At 48.1% G+C, this 19,361-nt stretch overlaps 1 protein-coding gene across 5 annotated transcripts in view; it reads left to right on the top strand.

The window, feature by feature from the left end:
* The window catches only part of MTMR3 (myotubularin related protein 3), a 74,883-nt gene extending 57,227 nt beyond the window's left edge, over nt 1-17,656 (top strand). For 2 of the 5 annotated variants that reach the window (XM_061370484.1, XM_061370485.1), the window contains 10 exons: nt 1,499-1,610; nt 2,691-2,886; nt 4,485-4,670; nt 5,965-6,135; nt 8,217-8,362; nt 9,013-10,426; nt 12,418-12,528; nt 13,042-13,130; nt 14,598-14,624; nt 17,221-17,656. In XM_061370484.1, the coding sequence (XP_061226468.1) occupies nt 1,499-1,610; nt 2,691-2,886; nt 4,485-4,670; nt 5,965-6,135; nt 8,217-8,362; nt 9,013-10,426; nt 12,418-12,528; nt 13,042-13,130; nt 14,598-14,624; nt 17,221-17,392 (2,624 nt within the window). In that variant the 3' untranslated portion in view covers nt 17,393-17,656. The remainder of the gene's footprint in view (nt 1-1,498; nt 1,611-2,690; nt 2,887-4,484; nt 4,671-5,964; nt 6,136-8,216; nt 8,363-9,012; nt 10,427-12,417; nt 12,529-13,041; nt 13,131-14,597; nt 14,625-17,220) is intronic. The other 3 variants (XM_061370487.1, XM_061370486.1, XM_061370488.1) reach the window with 3 other exon arrangements.
* The last annotated feature ends 1,705 nt before the right edge of the window (nt 17,657-19,361 follow it).

The raw sequence follows: 19,361 nt of genomic DNA, 5'->3' as shown, positions 1-19,361 counted from the left end.
ATGCTGATTAGCTTTCCCCTGCTGAGTCAAATACATAAACTAGAGTGAGACAAAGGTGTCCAGTGTGCTGATGTCTAAAAAAATCCCTGAGCAAACTTGTATAAAGGCACTGATTATAGGGAATAGTAATAGTCTAGAATTGTTGAGCAGAACACAACTTTGCAGCAAATTTACTGAAGCTGAACCATTTTTCAGCATTTATATCTTAACCCAAAGCAACTGAATTCCTGATTCATCTTGTTTGGAAAGCATTTGCAGTTACCACTTTCCGAGCTCTTTGGCATGTGTAAATTGTTGGTATTCTAAAGAAGGTGCTATTTTATGGTCACTGTTGGATATGAATGCAGCCTGTTAAAATTCCATGGCTGGAGAATGTAGGGAAAAATACCAGGCAGAAAAACTATAGGTAACCAAAGCTGGTTTGACTGTACTAGAAAAGATGCATTTTTCATTTAACACCTCAAAACTACTAAATCACAGAATCCCAGTCTGATTTGGGTTGGAAGGGACCTTAAAGCTCATCCAGTTACAACCCCCTTCCATGAGCAGGGGCACCTTCCACTAGAGGAGGTTTGGCCCTTGTCCCAGGCCCCTCTCCAGCTTTCCTGCAGCCCCTTTAGGCACTGGAGCTGCTCTAAGGTCTCCCCTTCAGGAGCCTTCTCTTCTCCAGGCTGAACAAGTTAATTCTTCATCAGAGAATAAAATTTCAAATCAGAAAAACAAAGTCTCCAGGAAGTTTAATTTTCTTCCTCTCTACCAGAATTTATAGAAGATTCTGAAACAGCTTGTCTCCTTCAATACATCAGACCTGCATTAAGTGCTTCCTTTCTGCTGATATTTTTCTCCAGGCATTGCCTATTTTGCTTCATTCTCTCTATAAAAACATGTAATTTATGTTGTGCTTTATTTAATACATAATATCATCCAGTAAAAAGACAAAACAATGCTTAAATTGTCTGATGGTGTCGGTCTCTTCTGACTGGAGTCACACAGTCCATCACTAACAGGATGTTCTGGTTGAGGCCAGGATTTGTTGGGCTGGTAAAGAGTTGGGAAATCAAATGATAGAAAACATGCTCTTTTAAGAGACCACTGTATTTTCTTGTGCAAGCACCCAATATCCCATATTCCAAATCCATAAATTAGGAGTTAAACACTTTTGATGCTTTACAGTCTCTTAGGGTGCTTCTCAGTCTTTTTAAACCATTCTATAATCTGGAGCTTCTATCACTATTCCCATAGGTTTGTACTCTGCCTTTTGTAATGCAAAGTGAAACACTGAAAGTAAATACACAAACACTTTGCTAGCTCCTTCCTGTTTTGCTCTGCCATGGTGTAATGTCTGGAATACCTCCTCAGCTCCAAGTCCTGATCTCTCCTTACAGAACATTTGTAAACAGGTTATTTCATCTGTCCATGGCACCAGTGGTTTGGTTTGATGAATTTAAACATTGTGTAGTTGTTAGTTTCTTCCCTCTATCTTGATATTTCCCCACAGAATATTACCCAAACTGTGAAGTAGTGTTCATGGGGATGGCAAACATCCATTCCATCCGGAAGAGCTTTCAGTCGCTGCGTTTGCTCTGCACACAAATGCCAGATCCAGGAAAGTAAGTGGATGCTTGGTGGTTTTGCCTTTGTTTACATGATTCTGCCACTGCATTCTTGTGCTGCTGGTTTGTAAAGTGAAATTCAGGTTTTTCCCTCAGTGCCTTTCCTGTTAATAACAGTGAGCTGTATTTTTTCATTTCCATGGAATTTGATCTAAAGGAAGTAATTGGTTTGTTATCATTGAAGTGAACCTAGGAAATGAAATCTGAGATTATAATGTAGCCTTGAGTGTTGGTACTAGAATGCTGTGACTTTCAGTTGGGTTTCTAAGTGCTAGCATTGAGGTCACCTGCTATTCCTCATTCTTTAACCTCTACTGCTTGGCTTTCCTTCAGAAAATTCTAGTGGTGTTGCATGTACTTCATGCACTTAAAGTGTCATTTCAAGAGACGTATTTCACAGCCCTCCAGTGCTGTGGGATGACTGGCCTCTAACAGCCCATCATCTCAGGAGCTTCTGAGATGGGTCTCCATTAGGACACATTCGTTCATAGAATCATGTAATGGTGGCAGGGACCCCTTCCACTGGAGCAGCTTGCTCCAAGCCCCTGTGTCCAACCTGGCCTTGAGCACTGCCAGGGATGGGGCAGCCACAGCTTCTCTGGGCACCCTGTGCCAGCGCCTCAGCACCCTCACAGGGAAGAACTTCTTCACAACAGAGCTCTTGCACCCCTCGGATCATCTCCATGGTCTCCTCTGCACTCACTCCAGCAGCTCTACATCCCTCCAGTGTTGGGGGTCCCAGAGCTGGACGCAGGGCTGCAGCACTAAGTTGTACCAGTCCTGCTTCCCCTACCACTCCCCTGACTTGAGTTTGTTGCTAAGAGTCTTTCATGGCATCATCATAGATCCAGAATGGCCACCCTTGCTGAACTGGATATATAGCTCTTCTTAGGGTAGAGATTCTTCAGATACCTACAGCATACATTGTAGAGCTTGGGAATAGCTGAAGGACAGAGATTCTGAAGGCACCTCAGGTTCCACCCTTCCATTCAAGCAGGATAAATTCAAATATCCTCACCTCCTCTTTTACAAAGCATTGTAAAGGAACAAAAACTGTCTTCCCCTGTTTTCCTCTAGTTGGTTATCAGCTCTGGAAAGCACCAAATGGCTGCAGCACTTATCTGTGCTTCTGAAGTCTGCGCTGCTCGTAGTTCATGCCGTGGACCGAGACCAGCGACCGGTCCTGGTGCACTGCTCAGACGGCTGGGACCGAACACCCCAGATAGTGGCACTGGCCAAACTGCTGCTAGATCCGTACTACAGGACCACAGAGGTTTGTAACCACCTGGTAGGGCATGAGGTACTTACTGGGTTTAGGTCCTTCTCTGAGGAGCTCTGTAATTGATGTCAGGTTTTCCCACTACAAAAGGCACTAAAGCTAGCAGGAGTTTCCTAACACTAGGCTGCACATACAGTTACATATAGGTGTAAATACAGTCTGTAACTCAAGAGCAGATTATATTTTCCCCCTTTGATGCAACTGCACAGTCATGGTCTGTGCTTTCCTGTTTTTAACTTAGGAATAGTGCAGAGTGCTGCACATTGCAGTTGCTGCTCCACCACTGCAATTTCTCAGCCAAGTATCAATACGAAGCCTTTCTCTTTTCTAGATTGCCCAGCTGCATGTTTTTCCAGTTTCACATTTTCATTGCCCTCTGTCACTTAGTTACATTTCTCCTGGTTTTCCAGGCTGATTTCCTCCTCCGCCCCATCACTTTTCAGCACTGTGTGATATGTGATGGCTGGATTCCATCTGCCAGCCCACGTGCAAGATGCCTTTGTTGTCTAGAACAGAAGCATGTGTCTGAACACTGGGATATAAATTGCTGCTTAAAGCCTTGGACACACAGGACCAGAAGTTTAAACTGTGGCAATGCCTTTTGGATGAAACTGTGGAAACTTCTTAGATGCTTTTTCACATGGGTTCTAGAAGTTGGCATCCATCAGGTCAAAACATGCTGCTCTGTCCTTGGCAGCGCCTCCTCCTGGTCCCTCCTAAGAGTGCTGTTATCCCTGCCCAAAGTGTGGAGTTCTGTACCCATCCCTTGCCTTCCTTCTTGTCACCACTGCATCAGAGGAAACCATTAACTATAGCTGTCTGTATAAGGATCAGAAATGTTTAGGAAAATGAAGCCTCAGTAATGTCAAATCTTAAGGTTTTCAGCTGTTATTTTTGCCCTAATTACAGCTGTTGACTTAAGTATGCTCTACAATTTTTCTTCCCACTACAAATCAAACCCTTGCTAACGTGTGATGGGTTTTATATCCACTAAGGTGAGCTGTCACATTCAGGTGCTCCGCCAGGCACTGTTCTGAAATGTTCATTGCCCTTTCTATTTCCACAAGAAGTCCTGCAAGACTTTAACCGGCCTTGTGGCTGTGTTCTGTGGGGTGTACACACAAGTGAGCATCATCTCCAAGCATCTGTGTCCTGTGTGGATGGAGGAATGGGTTTCTTTAGTGACAGACACAGCTGCCCTTGTTTTCAAGGGAGAGCTTTACAATTCCCTCTCATGTCCACATGCTGGTTTCCGTGATCCAGGTGGTTTTGAGCAAGATGAAGTTCGTCCTCACCCCTGCCTGGCCAAGAGAGGTCTCATTCAGGGTCTTCCCTGGGAGTCATTGAGGACTTAACCTGCTTTATCCCCTCTCCTGTTCATATAGCCATGGGAATTCATCTCTGTCCTAATTTCCATCATGCAGCATTTCAGAACCCAGAGGCATTAGGTGAAGAAGCAGTAAAGATAAGTAATGAGGCCAGTGCTGAAGGGAAACAGTAAGAATAAAGGGATTCCCAGAAGCCTCAAACCATCTTAGCAAATGGAACCAAAGCAAATGAGGACCTTTACACCTGTCCTTTCATTTCTGCAGGGTTTCCAGGTGCTAGTGGAGACGGAGTGGCTGGATTTTGGCCACAAGTTTGCAGATCGCTGTGGCCATGGTGAGAACTCGGATGACCTGAATGAGCGCTGCCCAGTGTTTTTACAGTGGCTGGACTGCGTCCATCAGCTCCAGAGGCAGTTCCCTTGCTCTTTCGAGTTTAACGAAGCATTCCTTGTGAGTTGTGGCTTGAGAGATTGCTGTTTTATAGACTGCTGCTAAACCAGTACCCACTGTAGAGCCCCAAGGGGTTTCTGATGTTCCCCTCTAGCTGTGATATGCTGCAGCCTGATAAAGGTAGTGGGAAAACTGTCCAGATACAACAGACAAAAGTACTTGTATACTTCATGGGACCTGAGGTCTGTTCGCTCTTAAAACAGAAGCAGGACCCGTAAGGACTTCTTTTAGACTTTAAAGAAATAAATAGATGATATGAATTTAATAGTCTCACCTAGGAGGTGCTGGCATAACTCCAGCATAAAGCATCCATGCAGCATAAAGTCATGCTTACTGGCAATATAAACTTCCCCCTACTGTGGTCTTGTTTTGACTTGAAGGCTCCTCCTCTAAAACTGACCTGCCCCTTACCTTTCCATTCACTTCTTTGCTAAAAATGTGTGGGATGTGAGCTGTGTTTGTTTGCTTTTGAAGGGGACACCTCTCCTAATAGGGATTTGCCTGGGATGCTCAAAATGAGTTCTGCAGGCTGGAAGGCAGATCCCTGGGAAAGTGGTGGCCACAGACTGTAGGGCTAGAACTCTTAAGAGTAGAAGTTTCTAGGAAGTGTCTGATCCGCTAAGAGATTTAAAGCACGTTCCTGTGCTTGTGGCTGACTTGCTTTACCACTTGCCAGCTCAGCCATGTAACTGGGTACATGTACAGTCCTGGCTCAGCTCAGTTGTGAAATGAGATACAAGGATGGTAACTGGCTTCACAGCACACTGCTAATCTGCAGTACCCTGAGTACTATGGCCTTTTCAGAGTAAACCCCTAAATGAATACAGCACTGAAGTACTTGTCTTCATTTAAACCTCTGAATAATCCCATGCAAGTCATTTATATGCTTGAAGTTGAGTTCATGTTGAGTTATTTTGTTAGACACAGTGAATAACGATCAGAATTTCTGTGCTGCAGCAATGTGTTGTAACAGAGGGATCACAGCTCTCTGCCTATCCTGCAGCGCTAGGAGAGTGAATCAGCACAGAATAGGCTTGATTATGAATAAATACTGTCTTTCTATTCTGTATTTCTTCTTGCATTTTTTTTGGTCATGATTTTAAAAGATTCTGCTCTGCTTGAGCTCTTTTGCAATTAATTTATAAGGAGTTATGCAAAAATGCAGGTGTGTGTGTGTGTGTGTGTCTGCCCTTCTGAACGGGGTGGATTCCCTGCAAAGGAAGGATTTGTTGCTTCTTAATCCTGACTGTTGGTTCTTTCTGCCCTGTGACAATGTCTGTGTTGGTCTGTGCAGGTGAAGTTGGTGCAGCACACCTACTCTTGCCTCTTTGGTACATTCCTGTGCAACAATGCGAAAGAGAGAGGAGAGAAACACACTCAGGAACGGACCTGTTCTGTCTGGTCTTTGCTGCGGGCAGCAAACAAAGCCTTCAAAAACCTGCTCTACTCCTCCCAGTCAGACTCTGTATGTATCCTTCATTCCCCACCTTGCAGGGAGCATCCCTTTAGGGGCTCCCAGGTACACTGCTCTCAGAAGTGGGTATCATAGAATCAGAGGCTGGTTTGGGTTGAAGGGACCTTAAAGCTCCTCCAGCTCCAACCCCTGCCACAGGCAGGGACTCCTTCCACTGGAGCAGCTTGCTCCAAGCCCCTGTGTCCAACCTGGCCTTGAGCACTGCCAGGGATGGGGCAGCCACAGCTTCTCTGGGCACCCTGTGCCAGCGCCTCAGCACCCTCACAGGGAAGAGCTTCTGCCTAAGAGCTCAGCTCAGTCTCCCCTCGGGCAGGTTCAAGCCATTCCCCTTGGCCTGCCCCTACAGGCCCTTGTCCCAAGCCCCTCTCAGGTTTTGTGTTGGCCCCTGTAGGTACTTTAAAAAACCACCCAAGCTTATAGCAATGAGACGTACTAATGGCTCAACTCTTATAATGAATACAGTGTATAGGTGTGCTCAGCTCTCCTCATCAATGTTCTCCTTCAAACAGTCTGCCCACTATGATGTTTCAAGTCTTGCATTAAGTTTGCTGATGTTTAAGGAATGTCAAATTCAACCTCAAAAATTTCTCTATGCTGAAAATGCGATTTTTGTAACTAAATATTTTGCCTCATTTTCTGTAACAGAAAACATTTCCCTGTTTGACAGGCAGACCTTTCTAGAGGACTGAGCGATGCCGGAGGAGTGTCAGAAAGTTATTTTTTAAGACACTGTGTCTATACTCATCTTGAATCTAAACAGGAAAAGTAACTCTGATTATTCAGTGTATCTTTGCTTCTCTTAACACTTGGATGTTTTCAGTGTGGTCCTTCCATTGCAATGCCTCACAGTTCTCTTTAGTGTATGTGATGGAAGGTCATGTAAGGTATAAATGGATGCACTGTGGTAGGCATGTGGCAGAAAGTCATCAAACATCATCATGATGAGGACAGCAAAGGCTTTTATAAACATTTAAACCCATTTTGCTTATAAAAATATCAGGTATCATAAACCTAACTGTAAGGCCTGTGCAGTGGTTTTGCATATGATGGATGTGGCTTTTGGGTTGTTCCTTCAAGTAGCTGAAAGCATGAGACACTGCAGATAAATACAGCTTTTAAAGCTGTGGATGCATCCAAGTTTTCCCTGAAAACACCAGCAGAGGCTGTGGGGACAGGTCGAACTGTCCCTGGCTGCCCTCACGTGCTGTGTCCTGCAGTACAGGCGCAGTCTCAGTGCCTTGGCTGTTCTCAGTAGGCCCTATGCTGTACTGAGCCATTTGGGATAACCTGCAGTATCTGGGAGGCTTTTATCTTATATTCATCTTTTCATGGTTTTACTTCAGTCTTTAAAAGTCTTTTCAGTCTCTCTCATGTAGCCACGTCTGTAAACCCATAGTTGCTCACAAGCAGCAACCACCAAACGAAGCCACCCCACAGCCCTCGCTTTCTCTGCCGTTGCCTGCCTTTCCACAGGGAAGTTGCCTGGGAAAAGAGTGAGATTGATAGAGTGACCCGAGGTGGTTTTACACTGAATCAGAAAGCATATTCCACAGGCACAGAATCCCTTTTAAGAGCAAGCAAGTCAGGAGTATTTTTGCATGTACTTACTCTTTAACATACCAGTGCTTCTGCTGCTGACAGGGTTACTTTGAACTGGAGCCTGTAGAAGGAGGTTCTTAGTTCAGCTCTCGTGGGACAGGGTATAACACAAAGTACAAGGCAGTCTCTGCGCTAACAATGGGCCACTGAATTCTCCAGCAGTTGGAATTGCGCAGAGGCATCACTAAGGTGTAGATTCACACAGAGCACACTGCAGTAACTCATTCAGGAGAAGCTGAAAGCCAGCATTGTTCTGCCTCAGAAAGAAGAGATAATCACATATCCAAGTGGAGCTGGTTACAGATGCCAGAGCTGCTCGCTGGCCTTCAGAATTACCTGGAGACCTGGCAAAGCCTCCCAGCTGCAAACCCAGATGGGCACCTGCCACCTTTGTCAGACTTGAACCCTTCCCTGTGTTCTGGGAGCAGGGAGCAGTTTGCCATTTCTGATCCTTGTGTGTTCCCCCCTCTCAGGTGCTGTATCCAGTGTGCCATGTGCGGAACTTAATGCTCTGGAGTGCTGTTTACCTGCCATGCTCTTCCCCCTCTACACCCACTGATGACACTTGTGCCCCGTACCCTGTTCCAGGCTCTAGCCCTGAAGATCAGCCTCTGGGCAGGTGAGCCTAGAGCCCAGAAATCCCATCCTGTAAAGTAAGATCAACAGAGAATATTGTGGGATATAAAAAGGAGAATACTTGTGGTGGGAGGGAACTGTTTTTCACAGGCTTATTTGTGGGACCTACCCACAAGCAGTCTGTCGTTGCTTGAGTTATGAAAGCCATTATGTTTCAGAGGTGATACCATACCACAGAGAAGATCAGCAAATAGAGTTAAGCTCTGGGTGTTGCATAGCCATGTAGAATTCCTTATATCCTTGTGGGATATAAGCTTTTCATCTGATGGTCTTGAATTTGAGTTCTTTTTCTGTTGTGTAACTATTCTTCTGGGGTTTTGAACAATGGTTCTGAGCGCATGTTGCTTAGGAGATGGGACCAGACTGTAATTGTGCATTGTGGGAAGGGGATTATTCTGGGAATGTTTGAAGTCTGATGGAACATCTTTTCCTGATGGCAAACAAAGAAAGTACTGAAGCAGCTCTGCACTACAGATGGTCAAACTGTGCTCCTACTGCATACTTCACAGAAGGCCATTAGTTAGCAGATTGTTACTGTCCTAATTGGGGGTGGTTGGGGTGGGTGGTATTAAACTGCAGTAGCTAAGCCTTGAAAACACTGATTTTGGATTGTGCTTATTTGTACTTTCCCAGGTTACCAAAGACAAGATCCTTTGACAATCTGACCACGGCCTGTGACAGCAGCATGCCTCCAAGCAATCGACGCAGTAGTGACCCCAGCCTCAATGAGAAGTGGCAGGAGCACCGCCGGTCCCTGGAGCTGAGCAGCCTCAGTAACCCTGGGGATGACCCTTTCGATGGGGACAGCCTCAGTAAACAGGGCAGGGCTCCAGTGGGAGCAGAGCTCTCTGTGGCAGCTGGTGTGGCAGAGGGACAGATGGAGAACATCTTGCAAGAGGCCACTAAAGATGATGTTGGTCTGGAGGAGCACTCGAGGGGGAGCCTGGAGACAGTAGGTAAAGGGGATGAAATTGCCCCGGATAAGGAGAAGAGAACTGAAAATGTACATGGGTATGTTGGTGACCTCTGTGGAAAGGCTGAGATGGATAAAGGTATTGTAATGAACAATCCAACTCTCAATCCACATCCAGCTTCTCAAGGTGCTTCTGAGCTTAAAGGACAACAGGATGAGCATCCTGATCTCAGTAACACTATCCAGAAGGTACCTCAGGTGAAAGGACTACAGGTTGTAACTTTGGAGGGCTTTGTAAGTAGAGACACTCAAAAGAATACGGAGGAGGAAGGTATTAGCAAACTTGAAGGAGAAGCAGAAAGCCTGTACGGTGCAGAGCAGGCCAGCCTTCCGTTACCTCTCACAATCCCACACGAGGCAAGGACATCCAACATTGAAAGTTCTACAGAAACCTTAACAGAGAACGAAGCAAAGCAGGAGCTCGTTCTGCCTTGCCACATACCTCCCCTGGGCAACAGCAGTGCTGAGGAACTGTCTCGAACTCTTGAAAACAGGCCAGAGGGGGAGAACATGCTAGAACTTCAGAAACTGGGAACAAAAGTACATAGGACTTCTGGTAGCAGCAACACTCACATCCCGATGCCTTCCCCTTGTGCCTTGCCTTTAGCTGAACGTAAAGATGAGATTGTGTGTAACGGGGAGCTGGAGACTGAGAACAAGATGACAGAGAAACCCACGGGGTTTGGGCTGCCCCCGAAATACCACGCGACGAACGGACACTGTGTGAACGGAGAGGACGGGCGGATCAAAGCCTCCCTGAGCAGGCAGGTCTCCACAGCTAGCTGCAGTTCTGCACAGTTCCACTTGAGGAACCTGCACCAGAAATGGATGTTTGGTCACCTTGGGAAGCAGCAGGCAGCCAGCAGCCCAGACCAACCTGCCAGAAGTCACCTGGATGACGATGGGATGCCTGTCTACACTGATGTCATCCAGCAGCGCCTGCGCCAGATAGAAACTGGCCACCAGCAAGAAGTGGAGACCTTGAAGAAGCAAGTGCAAGAGCTGAAAAGCCGGTTGGAGAGCCAGTTCCTGAATAGCTCCTTACGTCTCAATGGTGATTATGGAGACGAAGTGGTAAGTGAAATGGTAGTTGGGCCACTTATGGCAACAGTGGGGTAGTCAGGCATGTTCTGGACCTCACCAGCTTGTCAGCTCTTGGGTTGCTGGGCAGGTGGTGATATTTTGGCCATGCAAGCTTTCTAAAACACTTCAGGTCATTCCAAGGAGGGGCAGACAACTGACTGGGTACATGGCAAATGGCAGTTAAGGATGACTAATAATTTCACTGTATTTTAGTTTGACCATAAATGCACCAAAGGCTTTTTTCAGCATGGGTGTTTCACTCACACATACCTGGACAACTTCACTTGCCTTAAAAAAACCCCACAAACATATGAAAACTGTGGTTTAAGTATGTGGGCAACGACTTTTTCCTACGAATGTGAATGTGGGATTTGTAGGAGCAGTGGTGTAGGACTGAGCTCTTGAGTGCTTTGCACGCTCAGGGTAAGAAAGATGCAGCAGTAGCTGCACTGTTGGCTCAGAACAGTGAAGTTCAAGGCTCATTGACTGTAATAAATCGAGAGCTTTTGCAACAGCCTTCTGCCAGGGCTTCTGTAATGATTTTAAGGGAACTTTTAAACTCTTTGTGTTCTTACTGGGAAGAGTTTAAAGTCATAAAACAGAGATTGAAGTTCGAGGCATGATTCAACTCCAGGACTAATCACAGATTTCCATAGCGATGAAATCATCTCTGCAGTTATGGTTGGCAGAAGAAACCTTAAAATCAGAGGTGAAATGAGCATTCTTCCAAGGTCAGGATCTCAAGAGCTGACAAGTGTTCTCTGCATCTCCAAGTGGCTTGGGTGGATTTTTAGGTTGCTTCTTCCCTGTTTTTTTACCTCATTTCTCCTCTTTTGACTAATAGAAGTCAAAAGGTTTGGGGTTTGGATGCATTGGCCTGGAATTCCTGAGGTTGATGTAACACCCATCGAAAGTTTCCTTCTTCCTACATGTACATTATAATGTGGTTTATATGCCTGCAAAATTGAAGAGAAAATAAACCTACAGGAGGTTTGCAGCTTCTGTTTAGATTCCTGTTGCCTGGAAGGGGCAGAGAGGCTTTATAGACCCAGGTACATCTGTTGTGAGAATACTCAGCGCCTCTTGGCTGTTCACGCTGGGAGATGACAGCACTTCTGGGCACCCATTTCAGCTCGGTGTCATTCCAGCTGCGTGTGGCTTCTGTCCCTGGCAAAAGCTTGGATTCCTTGGAGAAATTTGGTGCTTTGGCTGAATGATAAATCTCCCCGTTTTGAAGGGCTGTCACAAAGTGCAGCATGGGGCTGGAGGGGGGAGCGTGCTGTGCTCGAGAAAATACACCAGTTTTGAGAATCTGAGCTCTTCCCAGCTTGGGGGGGTAAAAGGTTCCCTTTGGAGCTCCAAAGATTCCCATTCCTCATGTGCTAAAAGGCATTAACTCAAGATTTCTTGCTATTTTTAATGTATATTAAAGGCTGGCTGAGTTTTAGGTCAGTTCAAAACAACTCTACCTGCATAAACTGTATTAAAGAAGTATAGTTCCCCCTAAAACTGTATATGGAATATATATGGCTCAAATTCAGAGTTTCCCATGTGGGATCTGGCTTGTATTTTGCAGGATTTTTGCTGACAAAAGGATCTATGTATTACTGGTGTTAGCTTTGAAAGTGAAACAGCCTTGGAAAGGAAACATTGGAGCCACAGATAGCAGCTGTTTTGGTTCATCACCCAAAGTGTGGCTAACCCAGCAGAAGAATAGATCCCAGATTCATTCTGCCTCACATCACCCTGTCATCGGAGGGTCCAAAACTGAGCTCTTGGGGGACTTTTTGCTTGGTGGTTTGGGTTTTTTTGCAATTCACCATAGATAGGGGACCAGTTATGGCACTCACCCTTGCAGTGCAGTCGTAGCCTGCTCTTTCTCAGCAGGAGGTACCCTTTCCACTCCTCCCCATGTCCAGTTTTATTTGTATGGAATTAGGGATAGGGGATGGTTCTGTTCAGCTGTGTTTGTTTGCCAACAGACTTCTATACCCGACTCGGAAAGCAATCTGGATCAGAACTGCTTGTCTCGCTGCAGCACAGAGATTTTCTCTGAAGCCAGCTGGGAGCAGGTGGATAAACAGGACACAGAGGTACAGACTAAATCCCTGTAAATCACTCATTTTTCCAGTAGGATGGGGATATTCATAACTCAAACTCTCCTTCAGCCTTTGGTCATGTGCCACTTCTTGTGAGCTCTCTTCCTTGTGCTTCACTGGTGTCTCGTGCTTCAACCACTGGTACCTGTGCCTATGAGCCCTCTGCCTTCTGCGTGGAACCCTGAGAGGCTGTGGAAGGGATGGTTAGCTCAAGGAGCCTTAGGTGGACACATGCTTGGTGAATATTCTTGGCTAGATACATCTAAAGCCCAGGAAAACCCCAGGGAATTGGACTTCATGGCATCATTTCTGTTTGAGGGAAATCTAGCGTTCTGTTCTCAAGGTTTCTGTCGCCTGTCTCCAGTTGTTGCAAACACTGGATTTGTGCTCTCAAAACAGAACAAGCACCTCCCTGGTGGTGCTTTGCTTTGAGTTTGGGAGCACAGATGCGATGGGTTTGTTTCTAATTGCCCTCTCCTTGATCCGTTTGGCTTGGGTTTCTTGCAGGTGACGCGATGGCTCCCAGACCACCTCGCTGCACACTGCTACGGCTGTGACAGCACCTTCTGGCTTGCCAGCAGGAAGCACCACTGCAGGTAACCTGTGCAGAGGGTGGGAGGGAGGCCACGGCTTGGGTTTCCCTCTCCTTTTAAACCACATAGCTCCGTTCTCAGGGATGGATGTCACACTATAGGGTTTAGAGAAGGGCTGTGCACGCTCCTGAAGAGCCGAGCGTGCTGGAGGAGCTAAACAGTCTCTCCTCTGTATTCCAGTTCTATGAGGAATACATATTTAAAAAGCCAGGTATCTGCTCCACCCCAGCCTAAACATACTCTGCCTTTTGTCCTCGGGCTGGACCTGGAGGCAGCTGCCTGTTTAGCCTTTTAAGAAGTGTAAATGATAAAAAATACTGGTGTGTCATCTTGGCATTCAGGGATTCAGTACTGCAAACAGATGAATAGCAGCATCTTCCCATTGCTGGTTGCAAACCTGCTCCTTTCCTTCTCTAACCATTCTCCCCTTTTCATTAAATGGCTCATGTAGCGAATCTGGAAAGGACACCTTTGTGAACTAAGCTTTCTGGATTATTCTTTGCCACACATATTGCCAGCTGAGGCTACAACCGATAGTGCAGCAGGGGCTCAGGGAAAGACAAGTGGCAGAGGTTGCTTGATGAGGTCATACTCTAGTTAAAGACAGGGAATCTCAGGTTTCTATTCCATACAATTCCTCCTCCTGATTTCTGGGCAGGAGAAAGCTAACACAAGACCCATCATGTAATAAATGGCAGTTATCCCATTTTGATGCTTCATTGCTTTTTGAAGCACGGAGAATTACAAACATCTTTCTTCTGTTGTACCTGTTTTATGTATTGCTCCATTTAGTCTTGTAAAGACAAAGCCAGGGGAGAATGAAAAGTTGTTGAAGGGCTTTGGTTATTTTTTGTGTGTCCACAGTGTTTGAGCAAATTTCTGTGCCTTAAGGCTTCAGATGAGGAATAGAATTGCCAGGCATGCAGTTGTACACATCCAAAGGGGTGTATGAGAGTTCAGGTGGTGTTTTCCTGTGGCCTTCTCCTAGCACTGGGGGTGCAAAGTGTGCCCATCAGAGCTGTCTCCCTAGCCCATCACACTGGGCATCTACATTCCCATTTCCTAGGCCTGGGCTCTGGAGAGCTCCTGGAGTGTGGACACAGGACACCCCAACACCACGAGGAGTTAAAACTGACTCAGGGTTTCCAGTTTGATTGCAAATTGCCCTTTAGTGACTTGGTTTCTTCAGCTTTCACATGGTGACCAGGCTGTCCATGTGAGCTCTGTCATTTACAGCAGAGACCAGTAAGGAATGGCAACCAGGAAGAACACCCAAGTGTTCCCATAGTACACGTGTTCACACCCCCAGTGCTCAGTGGCAGTCTGCTCCACAGCTGACCTGAGGGTGAAAACGAGTTGAAACCCACACAGTGCAATCCTTGAGCAGGATGAAAACATCCCACTTCCTTCATTGCCCCTGTTTGCTGCTTTCCCTCGTTCCCCTCTGAGCTCTTTCTCCCCTCCTTGCAGGGACATTGAAGGTGTTGGTCAGATCTGGTGAGCATTTACAACAGCCTCTGTCTGTTCTCTGCCTGTCTTTTCTTGGTAACATCTCTGAACTAACTCAGGCTTTCCCACTCTTTGTTTTTCACTTGCCTAGAAATCACTAGAAATAAGTTGGGAGGGGGGAGTGCAACACAATCTGGTAGCTGTTTAGATCCACATAACCAGGCCTCTCTCTTCACAGAAGGCACCTAGGACTTGGCTTTTGGTAGCTTAAATGGGGGTGTGGATCTCACACTAACACCACCAGTAAATTGTGTGTTTGAGTAACAAGGAATGCTTCACTTCTAACTGAGAAGAACCTGTCTTTCAAGTGTAGCCATTACACAGTTGTGATTCTTTCCCTTTTCTGCCTTATTTTTGGGAGAGGTCCATGAGTTACTCAACAATATTAATAACACTGCAGCATGTTGGCAGCAAACCTGCTACTTCTTTTAGAAGGACTGAAAATACTGTGGTGGCAACAGGGAATGCAGAGCTGGTGGAGGGGTAGTATCACCGAGAATGGATAATCACAGAACCAGAGCCTGGTTTGGGTTGGAAGGGACCTTAAAGCTCCTCCAGCTCCAACCCCTGCCACAGGCAGGGACCCCTTCCACTGGAGCAGCTTGCTCCAAGCCCCTGTGTCCAACCTGGCCTTGAGCACTGCCAGGGATGGGGCAGCCACAGCTTCTCTGGGCACCCTGTGCCAGTCTGTGGCTCAGTAGGAAGAGGAGGTGTGGGCAGCATGATTCCAGCCACCTTCCTCAGATGAGCAGGGTGGCTTTTCCAGCATGGGCTTTTAACATCCCTTTGTAATCTCTTGAGCAAAGCAGAGGGACCACCAGGATAGAAAGCAGGAGTTGTTCGGAGTGTTCTGAAGCTCGGGGGGGAACAGCTACCCTTATCTGTCACAGAAAGGTGAAACAACAAAAACCCCTGAGCATATGTTAGGAAGCTGGTGAGCTACAACAAACACATACTTGTCTTAATCCCTCGGGTTCCTTTTTGACCTCATCCATCAGCAGGGAGCTTCTGACAGAGGTGAAGACTTCAGCACCACTGCAGGAAGGCTGGGGCTGTTGTCAGCCTCCCAGTGTGCAGGTTACAGCTTTGAGACCAGGAGCCACTGCGTGGAGCTGAAAAAAGGAGCCCACTAAAGTGACAAATGGGATTTCTCTGCCACCTCTTTCCACATCAGTGACCAGCATCTGGAAATCTTGTCTCTTTGGCAGTGAAGCATTAATCCAAGCTGCTGGGTGTAGGCAGAATTCTCTGTCAGTCCAGTGGCAGCAGGAGATCTTTCCTAGCACATAATAGGAATGGCACAAAACCCTGGTGGCAAAGAGTGAATGGATGGGGTGTCAGGCACAGAGGTGAACCTGCACCATTCGGGTCCCTCAGTGCTCTTCTGAACTCCTTGTGCAGGACAGGACCCTCAGGTTAGTGTGAGCAGCAGCAGGTTAGAGGGGGGCTGCAGGAAAAGCAGGTAACTAACTCGAGGTTTTGGTCCCATCCCTGCCCCCTGTGACGTGCATGCTCCGGCTCACACCTGACAGGAATGTGTATGAGCACCCTGCTGTGCTGCTGAGCATGCCAAACCTGCCTGCCCAGCTCTGCCTTTGCATGGGGACTCAGCTTACCTTGTGTGGGGAGTGCTGGCCATGCTGCAATAGGGACCGGGCTGCTGGGGCATTGGAGGATTGCATCAGCCCAAACTGGGGCTGGTTTTATTTCGTGTCCCATGCTTCAACTCCCAGCAGTGTGCTGGACAGAAACAGAAGGAAGTGTCTCTGTGCTGGTACTCACCAGCTTTTAGAAGAGGAAAGGAACCAAGGCTCCCACCTCCTCCCAGGACAGTCTATCTCTAACACAAGGCTGGGTCAGGGATGTGAGCAGACCCAGGGCACCACACTCCACATATCCTTACGGGGGGAGCCCCTAGATTGCTGTGCTTTAGCCATGTGCCCATGGCTATTAGCATCATCGTGCCCAAACTCCTCTGCAGGCCATGGGAGAGAACTCTACCCCTGTTTCAGGGAGGAGTGGGTTCCCTCCAGTTTCATAGAAGCACACAATCCCAGCCTGGTTTGGGTTAGAAGGGAGCTTAAAGCTCATCCAGGTCCAGCCAGTGCCACAGGCAGGGACCCCTTCCACTGGAGCAGCTTGCTCCAAGCCCCTGTGTCCAACCTGGCCTTGAGCACTGCCAGGGATGGGGCAGCCACAGCTTCTCTGGGCACCCTGTGCCAGCGCCTCAGCACCCTCACAGGGAAGAGCTTCTGCCTAAGAGCTCAGCTCAGTCTCCCCCTGTCAGCTGAGTTTGATGTCAGCGTTGCACAGGAGAGCTGTGGCTCTAGGGATGCTCCATGAGCTTTGTGCTCCCTCCTGGTGTCCTTCCCTAGAGCTCCACTCCAGCTGCAACAGTGAGGAGCACAGGGTGCAGCTGCTGGTGTGGTGGCTTCACACGCACCCTGTGCTTGGGAAGGAGCCACTGCAGCCTCTGGGCTGACCACATCACAACCCTGTGAGCAGCAGAAGTTACAGCTCAGGGAACGTTCTCAACCTGCCTCTAATCTCCTCTTTTCCATTTCTCCTCCCTTCCTGATGCAAGGAATTGTGGAAACGTGTTCTGCTCCAGTTGCTGTAACCAGAAGGTGCCCGTTCCCAGTCAGCAGCTCTTCGAACCCAGCAGAGTCTGCAAATCCTGCTACAGCAGCTTGCACCCCAGCAGCTCCAGCCTTGACCTCGAACTGGATAAACCCATCACTGCCACCTCAAACTAAAGTTCCAGCCTTGAAGCAGCACGGAGCAGCCGTGCCCATTCCCCCCCCGACAGCCAGGCAGGAGGATTCCCGGTGGGCTGCGGCTGGGAGGACGAGGGAGCCAAGTTGTGCACATGGGAGGTCGGGGCCTGGAACACTGCTCAGCAGGACAGACCTCGAGGATGTGCCGCTGGATTGTGGGATTCTCCTTTCCCAGCTCTCCCCCTTTTCCTTTCTGTCCTATTTGTGTGTATGTGTCTACGCGTGTGTGTGTGTGTGTATATATAATAATATATATCTGTTTGTTTGCTGGAAGGTTGTGGCAGTGGGATGGGAGCTGGCTCAGAACCAGCTTTCCCCTTTGTATTTAACTGTCCCACTGCAGAACTGTTGCAGACAGACAATTCGGGGGGGGTGGGGGGGAAAGGAGAAGAGGGGAATGAATCCAGCCAGTGTGCGGAGCGTGAATTCCTGTAGCGTCAGTGCTAGCGCTTTCAATCACTCCTGTTACTTCCAAACAAGAAACTGCTGTTTGGGAACCTGTTGCTGCTAGAAGAAATGGGAATCTCTTTCCCAAGAGAGCACTCTCCCTCTCTGTTCTTAGAGTGGGTTTAGTTACCCTCAATCAGTTGCAGAGCTCTGCTTGCACACACACCGGGGTGCTTTGTTGCCGGCGGCTCGGAGCGGGGACGCCTGGATAACGCTGGCAAATGGGAGAAGGGGTTGGAGTGGCTGTGATGGGCTTTCCTCTGGTGCCTCTCAAGTTCTGCCAATGCAATCCATTACTGAAACCCAAACGGGGAGTAGGAGACCCCCACATCCCCCCTAGCCCTGGCTATGGGGGGGGTACCGGGTGTAGAGCTGCTCCATGGCAGGGCTCTGACCATGGCTCACACGGGCACCACCGTGCTCTGGTCCAGAGCCAGGTCCGAGGCTGTCCCCAGAGGAGCAGAGCGGCAGTGAGGCGCTGGGCTCACCCTGCAGCAGCGCCCTGGTGCTCGTCTCCTCCTTTGCAATCTGTATCCAATAGACTCCGGATAGGAAAACCCTGCCTGAGGGTTTGCAAAGCCTGGAAGTACAGCATGGATTCCCCTCCTTCCTCCTGCCCCAGTCCAAGTCACTTTTCAAGTCGCCTCATTGAAGTGTGAATCTCCTGAGTATCCCTTTCTAAATGAGTGTGGGGAACCCCTCCCATTCCCTTTGGGTAGAACCTGCGTAGTGCAATCTGGCAAGGAAGAAGCGTAGATCCTGCTTTGCAGCGTGCTGCCTGGACACGGGTCCAGCTTCTCGTGATACTCTCAAGAATCCTGCTGGAGTATTTGGGAGTGTTAGATACAAAAGCTCAGAATCTCAGAAACCTTGGGAAGGGAGCGCTTGGAATGTCGGAATCCCATAACCCACAGCAAATATCGCACAGAGAAAACCAGCTCAGAGTATCCGTTAGGTCTGATGGGAATGTCAGGGTGTTCTGGTGCTGACTTTGAGCTTGCCCCCTCGGTGAGCATCATTGCGCTGCTGCAGTGCAAGCTGGAGATGCACAGGACAAGCCGGGCAGCCTGCATCCACGTGGGAAGGGGCTCCCCCATAGCAGGGGTCTGAAACATCGCTCAGCCCATCAGGAGGGCAGAGCAGGGGTAAAGATGGGTTCTCCAGGCACATGGATCTGGAGGTGTTCCTGACCCAGCACAGGGCCAGGCAGTGGCTCCGAGTGCAGCAGGAGCAGGGAGAGCACAACACCAGCTCCATCCCAGGGGTATGCTCTGAGGTCTGCCTCTGGGAGCCGTGGGGTGGCTTTGGGGTGAAACCAGCCCGAAACCAGATAGTGCAGTTCTAACGCCAGGTGCCAAGAGGTTCCGATACGGGTGCGGGTCTGTGATGTACAGTGTGAATAAATGCTTGCCGCTCTTTAGTCCTTTTTTGATGGATGAAGCACTTTTTTTATTACTATTATTTTCCTTTGTATGTAAAGGAGGCCCCGGAGCTGTACAGA

Source organism: Neopsephotus bourkii, unplaced genomic scaffold, assembly GCF_033783945.1.
Source record: "Neopsephotus bourkii isolate Nb327-2 ecotype Australia unplaced genomic scaffold, CSIRO-AGI_Nbou_v1 NB_1542, whole genome shotgun sequence".
NCBI lineage: Eukaryota > Metazoa > Chordata > Aves > Psittaciformes > Psittacidae > Neopsephotus > Neopsephotus bourkii.
This window is presented reverse-complemented; position numbering and strand designations above follow the sequence as displayed.